The following is a 25,550-nucleotide window of genomic DNA, read 5'->3' as shown; positions in this document are numbered from 1 at the left end:
ATTTGGTCTCTACATATCTGATTAGAAGGAATGTTAAATATTCTTTTCAGATAAGTAACATTGATTGGTGGCATTTTCTCTTTTACCTAGATTTATGTCACCATGGAGTCCTGTCACTTGAGTTCAATAAAAGTCTGTCTTAAATCCCCAATTTAGCTAGCACCGCTGTATATAACTGCCCTGAATTAATGTGATTTGTCAGGAGCAGTAGGCCACAGTGATAACCAGAACACCCTGCTACATCTTATTCTGACTGATCTATGAAACAGCATCACCCATTTATTTTTTTCCAGAACATAATAAACAGTCTCTGTGTTTCTGCTGCCTTGGCAGGTATTGAGCAGCTGAAACCTTCACTAATTTACACCACGGCTTAATCTTTTTCCAGTTGAGTTTTGGGGAAGCTGTACCGTGAAATGTAATGAGCTCAGACATGTTCATGTGTGGCATGACAGTCAGAGCAAAGGGTTTGTCAGAATAAGTTTCCCCGTTGTTTGCTTTGGAGGGTAATACTTACCTGCGTCCAGTGCAGAAGGCATGCTTTGCCACTAATATTAATTGATGACAGTCACCGCAAAGTGATTGTGGCACTTACTATACAAAAATACACGTACTATGTTAGTGTATAAAGAGAGCAGTGTGCCATACTAGAATTTCACAGATGTATTCCAGACATTTCCATTCAGGGAAAATTGCCTAGACATTTTTCCCCCCCACCAGAACGTCCACATGTTTATACTGTTCTCTTGGGTTCCTGTTTTTTGACCTCTGAGTGGAACTGCGTATGTTACGTTCAAGCCATTTTGCTTTCTACAACGCATTCATGGTGCATGGTCCAGTTATGTCTGTGGTTCCCACGAATATCCTCAGTGCTGGGGAAATGCCTTCCGTAACTATGCTGCAGCCCCCTGCACCGTCCCTTAGTGCTTTGTTACCAAACACTTCCGTGTGCAGCCAGGACAGTGCTGTTGCTTGGGAAGTGTGTGGAGGAAGGGTCCCGGGGCCACAGGAGCAGTTCCACAGCCCTTCAGCTTCCTCCACGTTGCCTGGGGCTTCCCAAATATGAGCAGCGTCTGGGCTGTAGACTGCGTAAAATGGTCTGGAGGTTTGCTTCCTGTGCTTACTTGCCGCGGAGGGGGGTCCCGGTCCAGTCACATGATGAGAACGTGTACCTGTGTGTCACATCAGGGAATAACGATTTGCGCTTGCTGAACCTATGTTGGGACACGTGGTAGGAAGGGACCGTAATGACACTGTAAAACACTCGTATGAACAACTCCAGAAAAAGGGTTAGACAGATTCAATTGGAAGGGACAGTGTATGCAACATAGGTCATTTGGTTTTAGTTTGCCTCAAGGATAGTTCTGATCCAAGTATCTACCAAAAGTTTGGTTGTCATACAGAGATGGGCTTTTTTTTTTTTTTTGCTGTTCTGCCATGGTAATTCTTAATTTGTGCTGAGAGGTATTTATCACTGCATTTTATTTCTTGTTGATTTGCGTATTCACTGCGGTTCCTGGGGTGACATTGGGATAAATTGTCACTGCCGTAAGTGTGAAGTGAAAAGTGTATGTCTGCACTCCTTTATTTTTCATTTCTCAGTTAGATGTATGCTTCCTTCATGCAAAAGAAAGAAAACCTTAAGAACACATGCTTGTCTGTCTTTCGAACTCTCTAGAATTAGCTTGTCATGAAATGTAAAACTAATGTGTAGTTGTAAAAACCACTGCCAGCATTTTCCCCACTACTGGCTGATGGCTAAGTAGATTTAGAAATGAAAGGAGTTATTATAAAGTGATTACTGAATAGCTAGGTATGTCATTTTAAACAAGCAGCTAGAATCTCTGTTGCAGATTCAGAATGTAATCTTGTTTGTATCACTCATAGTTAAAATCTGATTTTGATTGTGGAGGAGTAATCATGTAATGTAGGTAATTTGACAAAAATACATCGAATGATGTTTTTCTTTCATTCCTTATTTAAATATATTCGAATTTAAATGACTCACCATCTAAAGTATACCTATAAAATGACAGCAACATAAAGAAATACTGGAATCAATTTGCTTTGGTTCAAATGTAAATTTTATTATAGAGTGAAAAGTTCATATCAGCTCTCTCAAGAAAGAAAACACTGTATAGAAACTGACATATAAAAATCCTATTGGCTTTAAAAGGATATTATTGATAATTATACCAATATTTTGCAGCTGTGAATTTCAACCTGGAAGACATATGCCTCATGGGATATGTATAGCCATGAATTGGAGAATAAAAGATGAAAAAGTTAAGGAAACTGTCTTACGCAGGATTATATCACTCATTCACCTGCTTGTGATAAAATACTACTAAAAGCTTAATTCCAGTGCCTCATCTGGTTTCAAACACCAGCTATACTCAGCTATTTTTAAGTGGAGAGCTGATCTCTTGTGTGTTTATTAGAATGTGTTTCTAGGGGGTCCTTTATAATTGAATAAACATCTTTGTTCACTCACAAGAATGATGCTTCCTGGAAAAAGTAGATCTCTTATTATATCCCACAACTGAATTTGAGGAGAAGTAAGAGGATTCAAGTTGGCTCATTTTAAAAATTTTGCTGCTCATTTTACTGCTGTGAGCCATGAGTATGTATTGTATCATTTTCTGAGCTCCCAGGTTTTGAGACTAACCAGTCCTGACCACAGATCAAATGAAAATCTGTTGACTGTTACGTATTAATGGCTTAGAAATGAGAAATGAGAATTAGGATTCCACTGCTTTTGCTGATGCTCAGTAACTTTCGGCAGATAATTCAATCATTTTGCGCTTCAGTTTCTTTGTATATAAACCAGGAGAAATACTGTCATACCTCATACAGATGTGTAAAGTTTAACTATACTATACTAGTTAAGTGTATGAAAAAATAAAATCAGTGGAAGCATGAGAAAAGAGATATTATTTTCATCTTGCTCCACATTGAAGAATGCTTATGTTAGCATCAGTTCCTTCAGTCTTATTGGCAACAGGATAGTATGAGAGATGGTAGCTTTTCTGCTTTTTGCTGCAGATTGCTGGCATCTCTGGCAGGAAAAAAGAAAGCTGACTATAAGCCCATGCTGTATGTGAGAATCGCACGGTTCCCAGATGATAGGAAGTGATTTGGTCCAGAACCAAAAAACTATTTGTGGTGGATTTGATCTGAAACGTGTTGTTTTAATTGTTAAGTCTTGTCCTATTGATGCTTTCTACATTGTGACACTGTACATGCTGATCATGTTAGTGGAACTGTTGGGGGAAATTTATGCAGGAGGCTTGCTCCTGCTTCTCAATTTTCTTGAAGTCCAGAATAACTTGGGAGGGGGCAGAAGGAATCCTCACAGGCTACTGCTCAAGGCTCATGTTATCCTGCTACCTTCAGGGTATGTACCTCCATCTGTTTGCCTTCCTTCACTAGCGTTTTGACTGCAGAAGGCATGTACCGTAGAATATAATTAAAATAAAGCCATTTTTCTGGAAGTCTCTCAAAGAAAAACAGACATATTCCAGTTTTCAGCTACTGGTTATATATATCTGACTAGTCCCTTCTTCTTTGGATAGCAGATGACTATCTTTTCCATTTTACTGCCTCATAGTTCTTTCTTATACCAGCTCTGAAGGGCATGCATCCCCACATTTTTTAACGTGTCAGGGAGTACTTTTAGCAGACTGCTGGAAGTGCTGCTTTGCTATGGGAGGCATGTCTTTTTGCAGAAGGACGGGCACATTCATTTGGAAATGCTGTGTAGCAGCTCTCAGTGAAAGGTTGGTAAGAGTTTTAAATACTCTAACTTGAAATCTTTCAAGGAGATGACTGAGGATCTTCTGCAGTCGCTTACTTTTATATGAATTAATCTTCTTGGTAATTATTGCTGTTAATTTCTGTGGCTGCAAGAAAGTAGAGATATGCCAGATGAAACTGTTTTTTCATTTTTTTTTTCAAGTTTATAGTTGTTCTTTGCTGTTTTTAACATTTGTTGCTTGCTGTCACCCCAAACTGTGCTCTTATCTAAGTAAAATGACTGACTTCTAATGTGCCCCTCTTTAGGAGTTGTTTCTGGATTGTCAACAGCTTTGCGCGCACTAATAGCATAGTCTTTGATTTGATTTTAAAAAGTTTGGACTCAGCAGGACAACAACATCAGCAAAATCAAATTAGAATGTTGATTTTGTTATTTTTTATAGTCATTTGTCCCTATGTTTCTTTGGTTACTTCAGTGAGTCCTTTCTTTTATAACCAAAATAATGGGCAGTGTGAACAATAATGAGGGTAAGGTACTCATTTTCTTTCTCCAGTCATCCCTGCAAGTCAACACATTTGACTGCTGCTTTGGATTCAAGGCACAGCTGTGTAAAGCCATTGTGTTTCTATTGACCTATATGAAAATCTGTTAATCTGTTACGTTACACCACCCACAGTCTTGCCCCCTGTTTCTTTCCTTAGTGCACTCTGCAGTTTTTGGTAAACTGGAAGGTGAAAAACCCTGCTCTGTTACCGGCGATGACAAATCACATGGTATTTTGAGCAAAGAAAAGCTCTTTTTGAGCTTCAATCTGTTATTGAACTCGTACAAAGAATAATTACAGTATAAAAATCAGTCCCATCACAGTTGAGTATGATCTTGCACAAAACTGTTAGACCAAATGTGTAAACATCAAACTCTTTGCAGTCGTGTATAGATTGGATATAATCAAGTAAGAGGAGCTGAGCAAGTAAAATATTACACCTAATTTCTTGTTTGGCATTGACCGTAGATGTAAAAATCTTGAGATTTGTTTTCTAAAAACAAGACAAAGCAGACTTTACTGGCTCATGACACATATAGTCTGTTCTCCTATAGAGGGAATATTTCATTACCTCATGATTCATGCCACTGAGGCAAAACATAACAGCTGGAATAATGAAGAGCCACCGTTTATCTGGAGACCTGCAGAGTAAGTAGAGAAGTCTAGCTTTGTAACCTCTGTAGGTGAGGTTTTACCAAGTGAGAAATGTGATCTCCATTGTTAGAAAGTGTTAGTGTTTCATATTTTAATCCCTCTGCAGGAAGAAGTGAACTTTGCATGTCCCCTCCTCAGCTCTGTTTTGCTTTTCTGCAGAAGGTACTTCCCATTCAGTAAAGTGGATCAGATGTAGCCCTGATTCAGCATGCTGAATCTTCAAGCCTAAAGTCTGTATCTGCTTATGGTCTCCATTGCCGTAGTATGTGAGTTCCTTATGGACATTCGTGAAGTTATATGTAACATCCTCTGATACTGAAACTAGACTACTCAGAGGAATACTCCCGCACTTCATTCAGAGGAATTTGATGTGAAGAGATGTTAAGTGATTCATACAAGAATGCTTAGGAAACCTATAACAAAGCCAGGAATTCCTCAGTCTCGTTGTTTATCATCAATTAATTTTCATGTTTAGAAGATCTTTATGTATAAGATCATAAGTTTTTATATAAGACAAGATACACATTTCAGATGATTCTGTTTTCATCTGACATGATTGTTATATTTTTTTATCCTGGTCATCCTTTCCTTCCTGTGGAAGGATAATAGAGTCCAGTTTGGAATTTAAATCGTGAAAGTTCCTACAGGGCTAAACCATGTAAATACTTTACCTAAAGAAGAAATAAATTCTTCATTCCTATGGTTCAGATGTCCTCTAAGTGTTACCTAACATATATATCTGCTGCTACTATAATATCATGGAGTGGCAGAAAATCACCATGCCATTCCTTTCTTGGTCTCTTATTTCAGTAGGTCTATGCAGTCAGTGGTGAACAGAAAAGACAAAACTTCCAGCCTGAGTTCTTGTTCTCAGCCCAAGTTTTGATGATCAATGACAGGATGCTAAAATTATACCTATAAGTCGCTCTGTGGTTGTGAAACTGAGTTTTTGAAAACGCATTGTACTTGTAGTAAGAGGTAAAGCGTGAAGTTGCAGAGAGGAGAGCTGCAAATTGAAGCTGCGGTGGAAATATTGATCCTCCCTGTCAGTCTCTGTGCCGTGTTCTCCGCAAAACAGGGCTGAGCAGAGAAGGAGCTGAGACCACTGCCGAAATGGGATGCTGAAACGCCAGCGGCTACAGCGGGGCTCGCCGGTCCCTCAGGTCAGAGCGGCAGCTGCCAGGCTTCGCTGCTGCGTACCCGCCTGAGCTGGCAGAGCGAGCGCGGCACGAAAAGTGCTGCAGGCACCATCAGGGGAATCAGTAAGAGCTACCTGGCTAAGCTGCAGGCATGGCACTCCTTTGGGAAGAAATACTCTTCTCTTTAAGAATTGGTAGGCCCTGTTTTTCCAGTTTACTCGTGGTTCGTGCTGGCGAGGCATAACGTAATAGCTAGAACACAGAGAGCAGCAGAATATCAGGTTAGCCAGAGACGTGCAGAGCGAGCAGAGAGGCTTTATACCCTTTCTGCAGCTGGGGTTTTAGCAAGTAGGGCGAAAACAAAGTGTCAGCAAGCAGTCATCATTGTTTGAGGTGTATATATTGCATATAATATAATAGGTATGGAATGTTAATCTCAATTTTTCAGTATTGCGTTTACCTTCTGCTGTAAGAAATGTGATTTCCATTGTGATTAGCACTGAGAAATGACATTTTTCTGCGTGGTTACCACTTTACCTCGCCTGATGCAAGTACTGCATGAACAGGTAACACAGGTCTCAAGAGTACAAAGCAGTATCTCTACAGAAAGTTTCTTTCACTTCAGTTTAGGAACTTACCCGTGAGAAAGTGTAAGCATAAAAAAGTCCTGTACAAAGTCATTGTGCTGTGGTAGTTAATTCAGCTTTCCCTTTTAAATAATAGCTTTTGAATTCATTAGCCATAATTCTGGTGTTATTGAACAGTTTTCATTCCACAAGTATCCTTTGTCCTTCGTGATGAAGAATATATACTTTCCAGCGTACTGGAAGTGATGCACTGTGCCCTCAGAACCGTATCACATTAAGCAGGTCCTTTGGGGTATATACAGTGACACCTCCAGAGAAGCTCAGTGCTAGGCTGATCAAATGGAAACTCTTGTCATCTCTTTTGTTACAATACATATCTGTTGTTACAATTACTGTTATTTTTCATGACTGTCTTGAGCCACATCTTTTTAATCCAAAAATTCCATTCACCTCTTTCTCTGGATAAAAGTGAACGTGTTTTCCTTCATTGTTTTCAGGCTTACTGTATGGGTTATCTTTCTGTAACCAGAAATTACCACGTATTTGGAGCAAACACATCTGTTATGACTGAGAACTCCGCTATATAGAGCAGATTAGAAGTTCTGAAACCTGTAGCAAAGGAGAATGGCAGGAATAGTGTGAAAGGAGACAGACTAACAGATATTTAAATACAAAAGTTTGCCACCTCTAGACACTGATATCTTCAGGTCTGTACTGAAGCCATGTCTGGTAAATAAGAGACGCATGATACTGGAAAGTAAAATAAAGCAAATAAAACAGTGATAGTTCAGGAGTGAGTTTTATTTGATGAAAGAAATAATAGAGCATAGTCTATGCCACTAACAAGCTCCATTTTTGAGACTTTAAAAGAGAGACTGAGGAAACAAAAAGGTAAATTCTTTGGAGTACAGGCCAATATCTTCAAGAGCTCTTTGAGGGATAGACCTCTTTGAGATAGTCAACCTAACTTTCTCAGTGGACATCCCTCATAGACCAGCAGTCATCCCACCTGGTACAGCCTGCTTTATTTTTCCTGCATTATACCTCTTTCTTTGCCCTGTCCCAGTATCGTATTTTTATCCCCTCTCTCTCCTTTTTCTCCTTTCCACTTAGTGCTGAGATTGGTACACTTATCCCTCAAAGGGGTCATTATGGCCTCTTGGTTGCATAATATGTGAATTAATGATAATAAAAACAAATACAAACTGAGTAGCTACCTGATAACTCCAGATTAGAGAATCAAATCAGGAATCAAAGCAACCAGGGTATTTGCGCTGTCTAATTAGCTGTATCCTGGGGATATCAACAAAAGCTGAGTTGTCCTCACCTTTTGCAGTCCAATCTCTTTTTCTTTTCCCCTTGTCCATTTTGTTAGAAGCGTGAAACTAACTGTCATTCTCCCAGCAGTGACTTCAAGATTTAACCTGAGAGCTGACTTGTACTTTTTACTGAGAAAGATTACGTGACATAAGAATATCCTTCTCCTGGGCAGAAATCTTGGATAGGTTTTAATCCTGTTTTTTATACAGCCGCTTTATTTCTGTTTTAGAATGCTTTGTATTAGTTTTACGTCTCTAATAAAGAAGATTTTTCAGCTCCACTCTGAGTTTTCTGATGAGCCTACTGTGAAGCTAAGCCGGCTGATCATTATTCTTGCAGCTGTGAACTTTGTTCAACCATTACTGTTGTACACTCTCAGGGTCACATTAATTTCCTTACTTTTTTAGTCCCATTTAGCCCATCCAGATAACAGTGCAGTTCGAAAATATTGGTCAGAAGATCTTTGCTGTTTATAGTCTCACCTGAAAGAAAAAATGCTTAGAATATGAAACCAAAAAAGGAAAGCGCCTTTTTCATGAGATATCTGTCCAAATTATGCAGAAGTAAATGCTTAAGGAAGATATGAAGCTCTCAGGACTTGCCAGTCTTTAAGATTTGCTTCTCGTTAATCTTAACTGTTGTAGCAGTAGGAAATATCCCAATCATCAGGACTCTTAGCCGGGGTATCTGAGTTTGGAAGTGGACAAGTGGTTCTATAATGATTTATCAGTATGAGGTGAGGACTTGGCAGTATCAGGTGAGGAGATTTTTTAGCAATCGGTCTAGTCACTAGGAGAAAGACTAAGAGTAGGTATGTTATTGAATTTGCTTTACTCTGACACCTCATCACCAGTTGGCAGATCTTTTACATTGCTGATCAATGCTGTATCATGTGGTGGCAATTAATTAAAAAAAAAAAAAGCCAGAGGATTTGCAGGAGAAAAAAATACACCCTGCTTTGTAGATGTTACAGGGAACAAGCAATTTCTTAACACCTTTTCTTCAAGGAGTTAGATGAATAACATCTTTGAACAAATATTTTAAGCATGCAGGGATGTTATTAAAAAAAAAATGAAATCATGTGTAAATTGTTTAGAACATTCCAAGTGATGACATGTTGATTAATAAACATAAAAGAGGGAAGATGCATATTAATTTGTTTACGTATAAGAGGCTTCTAGCTCATTAAAAGTCCTCTAAGCATTTAACTAGTGAAGCAGTGGATAAAACCAGACATTGTCTTTAATCTTGTCGAAGGCTCCAGTACAAAAAAAACCAGATTATTGCTAAATATGTATAATAGCTCTACTGATGACAGTGTTTTGAAAATGTGGGGCACACGCCAACTCAGCGGTTGTGCTGCATTATGGTGGAAACCTGGCTTCACCTTTCCTAACTCGATTGCTGGGGCGAATAGGAATGGAGTGAATTGTGCTTCCCTCAGCAGCAGTCTTTGGACAATTACGTTGTTGAAAAAATTCTTGTGTATAGATCGCTGTATGTTCCTGGGTATGATTTTGTTAGATGTGAACTATGCCTGGTTATCAGCTGGGAGGTCTCTAGGAAAGCTCAGCTGCAGTGAAGATATCAACTGAGATGTCTTTTGTCTATGTTTCTTTGGAATCTGTACTAAACCACTATTACAAAGTGAGGTGTTAGGCTGATTGTTTTAGATGTGGTAAAAAGCAAGATATTAAAGCTAGCATTTGTGGGGGGAAAAAACGTACAGACTATTTTAAAGAAATTGGAATATTAACTTCATGTCCTGGCAAAACGGAGATTGATTAATTGTGTTCAGTCTAAGCTGAAAATGAATCAGAAACAGCTGAAGAAGAACCTAATATTTTTCTCTGTATAAACGGTCCTGGGAGAAACTCTCCATGTACGTGAAAATTTTCCTCTAAAAATACCCTATATTTTTAGATACCTCTTTTGCTTGAATGAGGATTTTTTTTTTGCTCTAAAGCTGTTAATTTGTAAGCATAACTGGACATAGTTAGTCTTAGCAAATAATTGATAGTGAGCATCATTTAAACTGTGTTGTACAGTTTGAGTTTAGTGATAAAAACTTTCTGGTATTTTGTTTACACTGTGTTTGCACTATGGGAGATAAAGGAATGAACTTCGGTGTCTACTTACATGCTATATTTACAGAGTCATGTGACTTGTTATTACTAATATTACCTCTGTTACAATTTCAATATGGATAAATGTGATACCAGAATTATGTTGGTAATTTTACAGATCCAATGCGTGGACCACGGAAACTAGAGGTTGTGGAGATCAAATCTAGACAAATCACTATTTGCTGGGAACCATTTGGATATAATGTTACACGATGCCATCGATACAACCTCACAGTCCATTACCGTTACCAGGCTGGAGGACAAGAGCAAGTGAGAGAAGAAGTAAGCTGGGATACAGAAAGTTCACATCCGCAGCACACGATTACCAATCTATCACCGTACACAAACATCAGCATAAAATTGGTGCTAATGAATCCTGAAGGACGGAAAGAAAGCCAAGAACTTGTAGTACAAACTGATGAAGATGGTGAGCTTTTGTATTTACTTTTTAAAAAATTTGTGCAAATTAATTCATATTCAAATTGAAATCAAGAAACCAACTACACAAATCAGGAGATTGTATAAAAATTATGAAACAGTATTATTACTTTTAATGTATTTTTGTGTATTTCATTAATTGTACATGCATATTACCTGTGGTCAGCTAGCAAGACTCTTTCTCTGTAAGTTTTTGTTCTACTTGCACTAAAGTTTATAAAATATTTCCCAGCATTTTCGGCAATTTTCAGTCAGTAGAGGGGCCGTTTTAAGCATTGTTATGATTGTTCACATAACCTGTGCCGTCAAACATCATCTAATCATTTCTTCATTAAACCCGTATTTCTGCTTGAACTGTGTTTTGCCTCTAAAAGATCCAGTATCAGTCTGAAGAAAATTCAAGTGGTTGCCCACAGTGTCCTCACACAAGTTTTTCTTTTGGTTGATAATCTCACCATTAAAGATTTCTTCTGAAGTTGCAATTTCAGTTTCTCTAGCTTTGGCTTTCCAACCACCTGTTAGTTGCTTATGCAGACAATGTCTTCCATTCGAATACGTAAATATTCTCTTCCTTTTGGTAAATTTTGACTAAAATGATTTTTTCAGATTTTCTCATTCTGGATTTCTCATTTTCTCATGTTGAGCACTGACATAATTCATCAGTGTCTTTTCTTGAAGCCTGGACAGCAGAATAGACTACTGTGTCTCAGTAATGCTTTAGTAATGCTGCATGAAAAGGTTATACTGTTCTCCTGAGTCCTATGTGATATTATCCTAATTATACATGCAGAGGCTTTGCTGGAGCACTGTTAGCTCTGACATCAAAGGAGGTCTTCCTTTTTCAATTAAGATTTTTCCATGATGACAAAGCTAAAGACCTTACTGATTTCTGCGTCATTTGTGTATTTGCCTTAAAATTATACATACTACTTGCTTTTTCCTGGCTCTCTGGGACTTTTATATTATTCCAAGGCCTATTAAAACCCAGCATCAGTGGCTGAAAGAATACCTTGGACAATGTTTTAATATTCCTTGCACAATATGAATGTGCAATTTTGAAATATTAGGCCTGAAAGTCTTATGACTCTGTAACTGCAATATTTTTGCGTATATTGTAAAAATTACAGTTTTTTAGTATACTTAATGTTTTCAGTAAGGTGCATAAATGTGGAGGTAACAGAACAAAGCATATTGATCCTAATTTATAGAATAAAAGACTCATGTAGGTTGCAAGGGACCTCCCGAGGTCATCTAGTCCAACTTTTTGCTCAAAGCAGATCTAGTTAGAGCCGGTTGCTCAGGACCTTACCCAGTTGAGGTGTAGGGATCTCCAAAGATGGAGATCCTACAGCTCCTGTGTTTGACCTCACTTATGGCAGAACTGCTCAGTGTTTATGGACTTCAGGTGTTTTTAGAGAGTTATCACAATGTTTTCCCATACTCGTAATTTATTTACACTATATTTAGTTCTTCTGTAAACATAAATCATTGTTAACACTAGGATCCCAAATGAGTTTACCCAATTCTCTCCTGCTCGGGAGCACAACTGGCAGCGCTTTTGGAGAACCTAGACTCAAGGTTGCCCTATAGGTGCAATCTTACTGGTTCATATAGGACTGGTAGCAAATTCAGAAACTGTCATCACTTGTGGTTCTTGGAGTTTCCCACTGGCAGCAGAATACCAGCAAGGGACTCTGAGAAATAAGGAGAGGTCATTATCAAATCTTAAACCGCATAAGCTGCCGGACCAACAGCATGGAGGAGTGAGAGGCGACTAGTGCTTTACCAGACCTAGCAGGGGAAGGAGTCAGCAGATGTCCTTCTAAGCAGATTTTCCTGTTCTTTAACCATTCAGGTAAATCTTAATAGTGGGTCTGAGAAGTTATTTATTTCAGCCATTTTACCAAGTATTTTTCACCCTTCTCAAGCATCTAGAAAATCTTGTGTTTCTCCTTATCAGAACTTTGCATGTACAGTCCTAGGTACAAAGTTTTATACGATTTTCTTTTCACATTCCATTGCATGTGATATTACAAAAATAAAATTGCTTTTACATATCCATGTGCTGTGTATGCATCTCTGAAAAGCATGCTGAGGTTGGCTCTGAGCTAAGGAAACTGTTGCAGGACAAAGAAGAAGCAGAGGTAGATATCTGAGAGCAGCTGACACAGTATCAGAGCCTTCTACCAACCATGGCTCTTCAGTCTTGATTCTCATAAATGTAGAGACTTTAAGACAGGCAAATAATATCAGATTTTTAATTTGGCAGCCTCACGGTTTTCGTACGTTGAACCCATTGTAAGGCTTCAGCCCTAACGCCATTTGGAATCACTGTTCTGTGCCAAATGTGCCTCGTCTTCCCAGGCTGCCCATTCCAGTTTAACTGTTAGAATGGTACCTTGTTACTTCAGTATTTTTCCATTTGCATTCATGAACATGGAAATGTGTCCCATTTTAGTATGGGACATTAATACTTTTGAAGAGTAAGTATCATAAGTAGATGTTATTTACCAGAATTTATCATTGGGGCATCATCTAATTTCTAAAAAAAGCGGAATTGTCCTTTTCTTTTATCAGTAACATCATACTAGGCCAGTGCCATACTTGCTAAATCTTTTTTACACTGGAAGTGGCACATACGTTTCCTTAATGCACTGTCCAGTTAAATAAATTATTCTCATCACTGACCTACCGTGGTCTTTCCTTCAGTCTTGGGGAAATAATACCAGGTGCTATTTCTTAAAAGTTTGTATACATTTGAGATGTTTTACTGAGGGTGAAGGAGAGGAGAGGCTCATCAGTGATCTGTTTCACAGTTTACCAAATGCTGATTTTACCTGCACAATATGAACTGTATTTCAAACTGGGGATTGAGACCCGATGGACTGTTGTTATGCCTTGAGAGTGTAAATGCTACAGTGAGCGTCTCCTGCAACTTTTCTCAAACAGTATTTTTTTTCTTTTTTTAATGCATTAGTCCCGAGTGCTGTACCACTTGAATCCATTCAAGGGAGTACCTTTGAAGAGAAGATTTTTCTTCAGTGGAGAGAGCCAGCGCAAACGTATGGTGTGATTACTTTGTATGAGGTATCAAGCATTTTGTCATGCTTTCGTTTTCATGTATAGTTTTGATTTTTAAAAGAGCATAATCAGTACAGAAATTTTAAAAATAATTTTTTGTCAATTTCTAGAAAATGAAGATTTTTTTTTTTATGATAGAAGAACTTGGAAAGTAATAAAAACAAATATCTAATGTTAGAGTAAATTCCTGCAAGAACGAGAATGTCCCCGGATTATCAGCTTTAAACTTCCCAGAATTTAACAAATGTCCCAGATTATCAGCTGTTATTAGATCCGTATGATATAGCATTCTGTCTAGTAATGTAGATCAAATATTTAAAAGACGGAAAGGCAGATCTTAGTGAATTCTTAAAAAAATAGGAGACATAACACAGTAGTGACAGTCAACATCACAGTTCTGAGAGACTCATTACAGCAAATCTATTGTAACAGAAACAAGCAGGCACAATTTAAAAAAATAATCTAGCATTTTTAATGCAAATTCAACAAAATTATATGTTGTTACATGTCTAAAATTTGCTGCTTTTCCTCATATGGAACCTCAGCCTGAATGCCTTTTAGAAAAATTGACAAAAGACTGCACAGATTAAGCTGTCAGACAGTAATCACTGTTAAACCTCTTACCTGACCTTACTACAAAATCGGTATTTAAATGCTTTATTTAAAAAAAAAAAAACACCTAAATGAGATATGGTATAAGAAAAAAATTAAATTGAATGGTACCCTATTGATGCTGTTTTGCAAACTGTTCTATTGTGAGGGGATAAAATGTTACGAAAATGTATGGACAGATTTTGATAAAGCTAACTTTCTTAACTAGTTCAGACAGTTGTGGGATCAGAATGTTTTAGTTAGTACGTTAGTGGTTTTTTGACGCTAGGCTTTATATACATAGAAACACTGGAAAATGATCTTTCTACTTAAGAACACTGCATGCATGTCCAGTCATATTGCTGAGGAATATATGCGCTGTATTTATGCAGTTCACTGTAAATATATATGTATAACTTCATCAACTGTAATGGGAGTTGTTTAGGTGAATTGAGGGGTGGAGAATCACAAGTCTTTGTAAGACTCACAAGAATCTTTGCAAGGTATTCAGGACAGTACAAGTCTCAGAATGTCAAAAGAACTCCAGTATTCCAATAATGAAGAGACTGTTGCGGAGAAGATAAAATGCTCATGGCTCCTTATACTGTTTGTCTAATATGCCATACAGCGGAGGTGGAAGGGACAACACAATCAGGGAAATCAAAAACTTGATTTAATTTTTAAGTAAAAGATACCAACAAGCTGATGCAGTCAAATGGTCCCTTGCTCTGAAGATGTCAACTCAGTCCAGTCAGGTGGCTGAATATGAACAGATATCTAGTTGCTCAAGACTTGTTTGCTAATACTTTGTCTCCCTGGCTATTGCTTATTAGCCTAAAAAGTACCACAATGTTTCTGTAAATATGAGTGGCAAGCTACCTGGGTGCAAGCAAATATGCACCATGAATCACACGGACATTTTACCCAATGCATACTTTAGGTATATTTTGGCTAACTGAACTTGCTGACAGGATAAGATCCAGACAACTTAGGTGAAATTTAGGTACCTGTGTTCAATAGATTGCTTTAGACTCGCCATAATGTTAGTAGCACCTCTCTGGCTAATCTTTGCACTGTCAAGGTAACACACCCAGCCAAGCTCCAGATCACCCCAGCTTGAGAAGAGAGGCGTCTAGCTCCTGCCTATGCCTTATTGCATACCAAAGTTTAAGCGAAGAGGCATCTAAATCCTTAGTTGTGCCTACATGAACAGTACTGATCTAAAAAGCAGAGCCACTGAAGCTACTTTCATGACAAATATAGGGTACGTTTGGTACGTCTATAGAAACAGCAGTGCTAATGGCATTCAACTTTTAGAGGAAGGCTTAACAGGTGAGCACTCACTGAGTAAATGGGAGAGTTGGGCTGTAGGCATTTCAGCCTGATGGATTTTCAAATTCGTGATCCCCCTGCCCACAGGGGGAGCAACTGAGCCGCTGAGCTGCAGCTAGGACTGAATGCGCCTTCCATTCTTCCATTGCCACTGGGCAGTACCAGGGACGAAGGAGTCACAGGGCCCGAGGGAAAGCAGGGACAAGAGTGCCGTGTCCTCTTGTCTAGAGTTGAAGACTCTCAGCTGGGGCAAGACAAAAAACTGCAGATGCTGAGTCAGACCTAGAAGCAAGGTCGCTCTTTCCTGGGCTGGTTCTTCACTGGGTAGCCTTTTTTGCAAAAGGCAGCCTTAGACTACAGGAGCAGACACCTTCTTTCAGAAGGTCTCAGGGTCTTGATCCTATTAGACAGATGTACTTAATGCGCAGTCCTTAGTTTGCATCCCTGCTGCTAGTGGAAAAGCTCAGTCACACCTTTATGTCTAACATTTCTTATGCTGAGTACCTAACTTTCCATATTATTAAAAATATCATAGCTTAGTCTGTTTTCTGGGGCCCAGCACTTATTTTTAGTGCCTGAAGTAGACAGTCTCTTAATATATCTAGTGGGAAAACCTGTGCATTAAAGTATTCATTGCTATTGTGAAATTAAGTGCAAATCCAATTATTTTACCAATACTTGAAATAGAAAAAAAGCTTTTAGAGGAAGAAATGACAAAAGTTTCTTAAACCATTTTGCTCCTTTTTCAGCAGTTCAGGTCCACAGTTTGTAGGAATAAATGCATTAGTCTTTTGTATAAAGTTTCATCTAAATTTGATAAAAATTGTGAACATCCGGTGAAAACATGACCTTCATGCCCTTCTTTTTCATCCCTGCAAAGCTCAACTGGCATAGTGGAAGTGACAAATTAGTTTTTCAAAAAAAAATTTAGGAACAATCTTACAAATAAGAGTAAAATATAGAAACAATGCAAGCTCATTTTAACCAGTCAAAACACTTAAATTTATTGTGGTTTGCCTGACTCATGGAGGAGCTTATTTTGTTTTAGAACATCAACCACTTAGCTGATTAGATGTAAAAATTGTTAAGAATCTAACATGAGCTGCAGAATTTCCAGCATCCTGGTTTACTTTCCAATATAATTTAACTGAAATTCTGGGAAAGCCAGTTAAGAATTATAGAAACTTAGTAAAACAAGTTAAAGGGAGCTTCAGGAGTTCATTTCATTCCAAAACAGGATCAGCTGTATATAAAACATAGCTGCCAGGTAGTTGTCTAACTTGTCTTTTAAAATCACCAAAAACATACATGCCCAGTCTCCCACAGACAGACATAACAACACTTGCCATCAGAAAGGGGGATTTTTTTTGAATATATAGCCTTAATTTCTACTTCAGGTCCTTGGTGATGTCTTGTTCTGTCTTTTGTTAGAATTAGGAAGGGCAGTTGAGAGATTTTTAAGGCACTTGCAGCTCAATTTACGGATGAGGAATTGTAGAGGATCTGTCTATATCTAACAAAAGAATATCAGAGTTTATCTAGACAGTATCAGAGGTTTTATTACTCATTTTCAGCATTTTATAGGTGCTATATTAGATGGGTCATGTAAAAATCAATTTTCATGGAGTTAGAGGTTTTAGGAAATTGCGAGTGTTTAAGGTATGCAATGCCAACACTTAGATATTTCTATCTAAATATTATATTATGTGTCTTCTTAATTATAATAACAGTGCATAAACAAAAAGAATGTCAGGTATCACTTTATATAGTGGTACTGGAACTATACATATTTGCATACAAGCAAAATTATTTAAAAGTAAATAGGAAGGAATCATTTTTACTTTTCAAGTTTTTAATGGATTTCTTATTTTTAAATTTTCATTGCAGTGCATGGAAATTTGTAACTAACAAAAAATTTGTATAGAGCTTTACTGTGAACTCATATTAACGTAACTAATGAGAAGAAATAAGAGTGAATCAAAGAAGGAACAGATGATACAGTATACATTTTGCATATATTGCTTAGCATTCCCCCCCTTTACCTTTAAATGAGGTTCTGACATAGGTACAATTGAATAACCTGAAAATTTCCAACTTAGCAGTTACAATATCTAAGCTTCAGACTAAAAGACAAGCTTTACCCAGTTTCTGAAGAATTCACCTTGTGCTGCCCTTATCGCCTGCTAGGGATAATCTTATTTGCAGCAAAGTGTAATTATAGTCAAGTCAGCTAGAACTGGAGCCACACATTTTGGTATTTGCTTATCTATTTTTACTTGGTTGTTTTGATTTTGTTATTGTTACTGCTCAAAAGCAACAGTAAGATGGATTCAAAAAATGACTTTGTGAAAGCCAGCATCTTAAAGGAATTAATGTAAGCCTGAACCCATTCTTTACAGTTGTAATCTAGCTGCCTCTAAGTCTCTGTATCTATAAAAGTAATAACTCATACCAGTTATGGCTGAGTTTCTGTGTTCCTTCATGGGATTCAGGATTTGAAGAGTATAAGAGAGTAAGATAGCTTATCATAAAATGTCTGACAGCGCATACATCAGGAGGGTTTACTGGATAAAGATGCAATCTTTGTCCGTCTCCTCAAGACAATTTATAACTTTCTTATTCTTTTGCAGATCACCTACAAAGCAGTCAGTTCCTTTGACCCAGAAATAGATTTATCCAACCAAAGTGGACGAGTCTCAAAGCTAGGAAATGAAACTCACTATCTCTTTTTTGGACTATATCCTGGCACTACCTACTCTTTTACCATAAGAGCCAGCACAGCTAAAGGCTTTGGACCACCAATCACAAATCAGTTCACCACTAAAATATCAGGTATTTGATTAAAGAATGTCAGCATTTGTTTACGATAATGACATGGGTAATTCTCCTGTTGTTTGCTACTGCTTTAAGATGTTATACGCAACAAATTGAAAAGATAGAGTAAGTGTTCGTACCTGAAGATGTCCAAGTGACACGCACTAACATCTTGGAAAAACTTGCAAGTGCTTGAATATCAGCTAGACCATAAGGACTTTGAAACTCCTATTCACAACTGTAACTTATCACGCAAGAAACCCTATGAATTATGTGCCTGGAGTCAGTGCCAGCTGCTGTTGCAACATTTAGCGTAGGGTTTTTTGAGCATGAGGATGAGGGTTCCATTCAGAGCTTATTCAGCCTTGACATGATTCTAAATTAGTACAGTAACGGTGCTGGAAAATCTCCTTAATGAGCCATGAACAATTGAGAGTAGAGTAGAGCAGAAATACTATATGTCTAGCGCTTGCTTAGAAAGTGTAGCTAACTGCCAGCCTGCATACATTCCTAGCAGGCGTGTGGACTGAAGTGGATAGGAAACTGTATTAGAGAAGAACATCCGGACTAGTGGTTTTCAGATAACAGCAGCATGATTCTGTCACTTCTGCAGACCCATGAACAATGTTTTAAAGCCCTCCCAGAGGCAGAGGAACACTTCTATTCCTCTAGCTGATGGGATGCAATACTATTACATACTCTAAAATGCTTATATAATTGATGGCAAAATGTTTTGCAAAGTTACGGTAGAAATGTTTACTCTCTACTTCTCTGCAATCTTCTTAAGAGTTAAACTGACAGTTGCACTATGGCTCCTCAGTAATATTTACAGAAATTGCCTTATCTATTTGTGTTCAACTTTGCTTTTCAGAAAGAGTAAAGCAAAGCATTTGGGTACAAAACTTATCATCTTCTATCTCTTTTACTCTCATTCTGTGTACTTTCTCCCATCACTCATTTTCTGTCCTCAGTATGGAATGAAAAAAAAAAGTAATAAAAAAGTGTTAATCACATATAGAGCAATTAATTTTTATTATAGGAAAGGCTAATTGATGCAAAGTGGAAATTACTGTTAATACAGGTGATTGTAGAGAAAAAATCAGTTGTTTTTTCAAGTTAAAAATTATTCATCATGAAAAGCATAAACATAATTAACACTGATCAGTAAATACGGAGTTTATTTTCCATCCCTTTTCCTGCAGTGCGCAGAACCTTTCTCTGCCAGAAATCAACTTCTGACATAGCAAGAACTTGATATGAGTTAGGATGGCAGAATCAGGCCTTATTAGAATAAAGAAGAGAGGAGACTGTTGAGAGTGGGAAGAATCTGGGCATTTGGGAGCCCAGAGTGCTGGAGCTTAAATTGTTGTTCTTTCCTAAATTTGGTACGTCACCAACTAGAAGTCATTAGTGTGAATGGGCATTACAGGCATGCTTTGAAATGGGACTGAGCTCCAAGCAAGCACACGGGGAGGTTCGGCAAGCGGTCTTGTCAGAGCCCCGCTCTCTCCTTACTTCTAATTAGTTACTGTGTAAACGGGGAACGCTTATGACTTATCCTGGGTACTTAAAGCCTACTTCTTGTTGAAATAAAACTAGAAGCAGAATACATGCATTTCTTAGGATCATCGAAAAATCCTGACTAAAATTTTAGGTGTTGAATGTTTCCCTCTTTATGCAGTGCTGTTGCCCCATAATCCCATTGTCCCACTGTAAATGCTTTGAGGCTCTTGATGTGGTCAGCGCTCTCCATTTTGGACAGATATGAAACTAAAATGCTAAATATTTGTGGATAAAAGATTTCACAGTACTTTTAGAACTGATGATGTGGCAACAGTGCGTTCTGGCCAGTTTCCAACTCGAATTGTTGCATTTTAATTTGTCTGAATCTAGCCTGCATTTTCATTTGAATAGAATACTCTTAATGTCCTGTCTGAAGTTGTTGAGTAGTACGATCATAGACCATAAACAGCTGCCATGTTTCATTCTACAGTTGTGTGATTGCCACTGAGGGATGAAGTGATCCATGTGTAAATGTGTATTAGTAAAAGCAGAGCTACTAGCAGCGGCTGCCGTCAGAATTGATGGGCGCTCTTTATTAGAAGGCTGTTTCCTGTTGCTTATAACGCTGTGAAAAGTCATCTGTGCAGGCTGAAATTTTACATGCTGCCTCTCTTACCCAGAAGAATTTCATCCATTTTCAGGAACGTGGCTGGTGTAATGAAAAATTCTGGTGTCCAAAACATTCCCAAAGGCCTTTCAAACAGGGATTTAGATACTCAGCAGGGAAGAGGCATTTCTTTTACCATCTCTCTGAAAACCTCTCCAGATTTTGGCAATGTATAAATGTTGTGGTTTGCACACAACCTGTGGAAACTTGCTAGAATTGAGCAGCTAGTATCACCATAGAGGACCCCCTCACCGAATAACCTCCAGCCCTCTAGCTTTCAGAGCTGTGCCTCTGCGTGCACTAGCCCACAGCGTGACCTGCCACGCATACAGCGGCTCCAAAGGCCCAACCTTTTAGTGGGGCTGAGCTTTCTGCTGCTCCAGACCAGGCTGTGCCTTTGCAAGAAATGAGAAGGGGAAGTATATCCTGTTTCCTCTCTTCTTACTGATAAGCTCCTCTTTCACGTATGGGCGGTGTGGAGGAGAAAGGATCCCAACCCAGGCAGGAGAAAGGGGAGAGAAGAGCTTATCTTGCAGTATCTGTGGAGTAGAGAAAAAGCAGCTAGCACGAAAAGGTGGGGCTGAGAGGAGCACAGCTCGCTGCTGGAGCAGGAAGACAGTTTTGATAGAGGGAAACTGCGATTAGTAGAGAGTGCAAGTAGATAGCTAAGAGTCGCAAACTGGGAAGGTTAAAAAAAAACTTGTTAAGGTGTAGGCAGGAAGACCAAGAACAAGAAGTGACATTGTTCCAAAATGTTCAGAGTTCATACAGCTTTTTGGAGTTACAGTTACTGCAACAGTTTGAATGTTCAATGTGAGACTTGGGCATTATTTGAACAAGTGCTGAATATTCAAAGCTGCAGCTGAAATCACTGTATCTGATTCTTCAAAGTTCCCTGGAATAGTACACCCTTAAGCGCCTTGAAGTGGGTACCCAAATTATTTAAAATGATTAGTCTGATCGTTTGTGCCTTATGTCCAGGATTGTAAGCAGAGGATAAGAATACCCTCTCAGCTTACAAGGAGTTTTTTGAAGATTAATTTTTTATTTGTGCAGCATCTCAGAACTGATGAATACCAATGAAAAGTGATGAAGACATTATTAATTTTTCACAGTTCACTGTGAAGTGTTATGGACAAGTGTTAATGCAATCCTTAGATGAGTAAATAGGGTAATATAAGAGGGATAAAGGACAAAGAAGTTTATACACCTTTCAGATAGGTGCAACGGCTAATAGAAGGGTGAAAAGGAAAGGAAAATACACCTTAAAGAGAGAGACTCCAGTTGTTGGAGCTATTTAATTTATTAGAGAAACTTAAGGGTTGACGTTATCTGTATGTGGAGCAAAAGTATGCTCTTACTAACTTCATCAGACTGGTACACACAAAGCATCCAATGACTGGAAAATGAAGCTAACCAAATTCAGATGCTGAGTCTATGTTTAACAGTGAGGATAATTAGCCACCAGAAGAGCCTACTAAGGAAAAGATACCTCCCGCTCCCCTCAAAATGTATTTACTGTTTCAAGTCGGAATTAATTTAGGGAAAGTTTTTGCCCTGCATTATAGCTATCTGTGGTGAAAAAGATCATTACAGTGATTACTTTCTGGTTTTATAAGCTTTAACTCCATTAAATGTGTGTCATCATTAACAATTGTACAATAAGGATCCAACAGACTATTGGTCAACCAATTAACTGAGCACTCTTCCATCCAATATAAGTAATGTGACCGTATGGTAACAACGAAAGAAGTAACAATAATGAAAGACAATAACTGAGGCATCATTCATTTCAGTCACAACTGTAATTCCATAATGAAGACCCAGTTTGCCAAGGTGCTGTTGAGTGTGGCTTCAAAGTAAGATAAGCTCTCGTGATGATAGTCGTGCCTCATTATTGTAGGTGCTGTCTGTGGTGGACCATAGCCCCACGACAATTACAACACCAGTAAAAACTGTGGAAATGGCAAGTTCTGCGAGCGTACCCAGATACCATAGACATACTGAGAAAGCTGGGCTCACGTTTTCAGAAACTACAGCCGCTTTGGCATGTAGGTTTTCAGGTGCTCCTCTTGTGATAACCTAAAAGGGTTTGACTGTCAAGTCATGGATTCTCACTGCTTTCTGAAAGCTTGCTCCTATAAAGATCTCTTGGATGTCTTAAAATTGGCAAGGAACTGGTGTTTCTTTGTTTTTCTGCTGATGTGCTTTAACAGTTGTCCAATACTTGAATTGTAACTGAAGGCATGCTAGACTAACACTATGGTCTTTATTTTTGCAAAAGTCTTTATCTACTCAAATAAAGACATAGGTCTTGAAAGAGAAAATACAGAAATAATGATTATTTTTGCCTCTTTTCTTTTCTTATTCTAGCACCCTCTATGCCACCATATGAACTCGAAACACCTTTGAATCAAACTGACAGCACTGTGACAGTCTTGCTGAAACCTGCACAGAGCAGAGGCGCTCCTGTCAGGTACTGGGGGAAAATCTTTATAAAATTAAAACCAAATTGATTAATTTCTTGAACATACTTTCTGAGGATTTTCTACACAGCAATCAGTGTCTAAATTCATGTCTGTATTAGCTCTAATTAAATTAAATAACTGAGGAAAATGAAAGTGCTTTGATGTTGAGTGCTCATGTATTGTTTAAAGGATTTGATCCAGATGCAAGTGGCTTGTTCTTTGAAGATAAGGAACAAAGCCATAGTTCTGTTGTGTGGGTGGCTTCTTTAAGGTAATTGCTTATTTCAGTGTTACAAGTTCAAGGGCATATCACATTTTTTATCCTGAGCTACTATGTCTTTAATAGTCACTCTTCTTGTTTACTTCACAGATTTAGGATAATCAGCTTTTAGTAAGTTAGCCAATTTAAAAAAATATGGACGGAAAGATTAATAAAGTATTTGCATTTAATTGACCATGAGAGCAGAAACAGAGGGAAAAAATGGAAAACCAGTAGCTCTGATTCTTTAGTGTTATGTAATATCTGCTAATGAGTTTCCAGTTTGCAGTGGTTTATTTCACATACAGTACTGTGCAAGTCTTATGCTGATTAGAATAGAAGATGCCCGCTTTTCAGAAAGGAAAACAGAGGAATGGCTAGACTGAATGAGAACCAGTCATGAGCTCAATACCCGGAATAGATCAAAATACCTATTAGAGAAATACAGATTTTCCAGAGGTTTGGGGTTTTTTTTAGTTTTTGAGAAATCAAGTAGACTCGGTAGAGGTTAATCCTTTTGTTACTGTTCGGAAGAGTTTGTGTCTGTGGTGAATGGCTATAAGCTATTTCCATTCTGATGCTGACATTCTTGGTAATTTCTGTGGATTTGAGAAGTATAGATCTGGTATATTCATAAATAACTGAATGAAATATTCCTTGTGTTTCTTTAGAATATTCCGTGTTTAATAGAATTAGTTTCTGTTTTATGCAACATATTGTCGCACTTGTATCTCTGTGTGTGTGTGTGTGTGTGTGTGTGTGTGTGTGTCTATATATATATAAAACACAATAATTAATATACATATTTGATTTTAAGAAGTGCCAATCCATTGGTCATTCCAGCAAGTTTTTCAAAAAACAGTATGATGTGCTGGGGAAGTCTGAACCAGCTGGGAAAAAAATAGAAAGCAATTACCTCAGATTTAATGAAACTGATTTAGCAGATTAGATTAGAAACAGGATGGGTTTATTAAATGATTTGAGGTTTGTCTTTATTTCCTAAACCTGTAGTGCAGTTCTTCTGAATTCAAGCATTTGGATTAAAACTGTGCTAGCTGGAGTCATTATTGTATAAACACAAACATTTTAGACCATAAATAAAAAAACAGTTTCATTCCTTTTATCTACATCGTGAACCAAAGATGATTGACTTCTATAGCAGTAGTGATACATCAGAAACTTTGGTGGCAATAGAAAGGAGCTAGTTTGGAGATTAAAGTATGCAAAATAAGGGGATGAGTGCTTAGAGAAATAGGAGGAGGGATTTAAAGAAACATCAAACTGTAGAACTGACAGAAACAGATGAACACATGGCAGCAAGTGTAGCAAAGTCTTCTGCAAGAGATCTTAAAATAAAATGAATGCTGGTTGCAAACTCACAATATAAATACTGAGTGAAGCAGAGTGTGAAAATTAAAGTAAAAGTTTCTTAATACGTTTAACATTTTACTGTGCATTATGCCCTCAAGCATATTGTCATTGCATAGCTTGCAGAACACATTCTGCATACGGATTTCTTAATCTATATTCATTGAGTGTTGAAAGTTTAGTCATAGTTCATTTATGCACTCCACTAAGGAAGATTCCTGTCTATTGATTCTCTTACAACCACCAGCTTGGATAATGCAGATTTTTGAACTTGCACTAAACTTGCAGTGTAAATGATTGCTGTTGTTTTATTGATCAACACATCAGCCATATTACATAAAATTCTTTAATTCCTGAGATGGGTAAGAACAATACAAGTTCTACCATTCAAGTCAGCAAAGTTAATACCCGAGGATACCTAATTCAGATATACCCAATTCCGAAATTCAGCATTTTTTCTGTGATTAATTTTTTTCCCTCTAATCAAATATATAAAAAAAAGTCCTGATATCTGGTACCTTATCTAGAATTCCCTCACAACAACCGCAACAGAGAAAGGGAGATGTTGATTCTGCAAGTGTTACTTCAAAAAGTAGATAGAACGGAAATGTTCGGGAGGCTCTGTTTACAATGATAAAGTACACATTAATCATGAAGGCCAAATGGCATTCCAGGTTACTTTAGTATTCATAAAACTGGACTTGATTAAAATGTATTTTGTCAGAGTTGTGATACAACAAATACTGCTCGCTTTTGTCTTCAGTTTCAGGTCTAGCATGTCTTATGGCTGCTGTGGTGTTTATTTCAAGGAGATTATCTTGGAATTATATATGTTTAGAGCAGTAATGCATTCAGTAACAGTGAGTGTATTTGCTTATTTAACTGTTGGCTAAGCTATTTTG

The 25,550-nt window shown here is 37.9% G+C and overlaps 1 protein-coding gene across 14 annotated transcripts in view; it reads left to right on the top strand.

Annotated features, from left to right (window-relative positions):
* PTPRM (protein tyrosine phosphatase receptor type M) overlaps positions 1-25,550 on the top strand; it is a 488,712-nt gene that overhangs the window by 256,323 nt on the left and 206,839 nt on the right. For all 14 annotated transcript variants that reach the window (XM_068932232.1, XM_068932230.1, XM_068932229.1 and 11 more), the window contains exons 8-11: positions 10,246-10,554; positions 13,543-13,652; positions 18,200-18,401; positions 22,927-23,029. In XM_068932232.1, the coding sequence (XP_068788333.1) occupies positions 10,246-10,554; positions 13,543-13,652; positions 18,200-18,401; positions 22,927-23,029 (724 nt within the window). The remainder of the gene's footprint in view (positions 1-10,245; positions 10,555-13,542; positions 13,653-18,199; positions 18,402-22,926; positions 23,030-25,550) is intronic.

Source organism: Struthio camelus, chromosome 2 (assembly GCF_040807025.1).
Source record: "Struthio camelus isolate bStrCam1 chromosome 2, bStrCam1.hap1, whole genome shotgun sequence".
In the NCBI taxonomy this organism is placed as follows: domain Eukaryota; kingdom Metazoa; phylum Chordata; class Aves; order Struthioniformes; family Struthionidae; genus Struthio; species Struthio camelus.
This window is presented reverse-complemented; position numbering and strand designations above follow the sequence as displayed.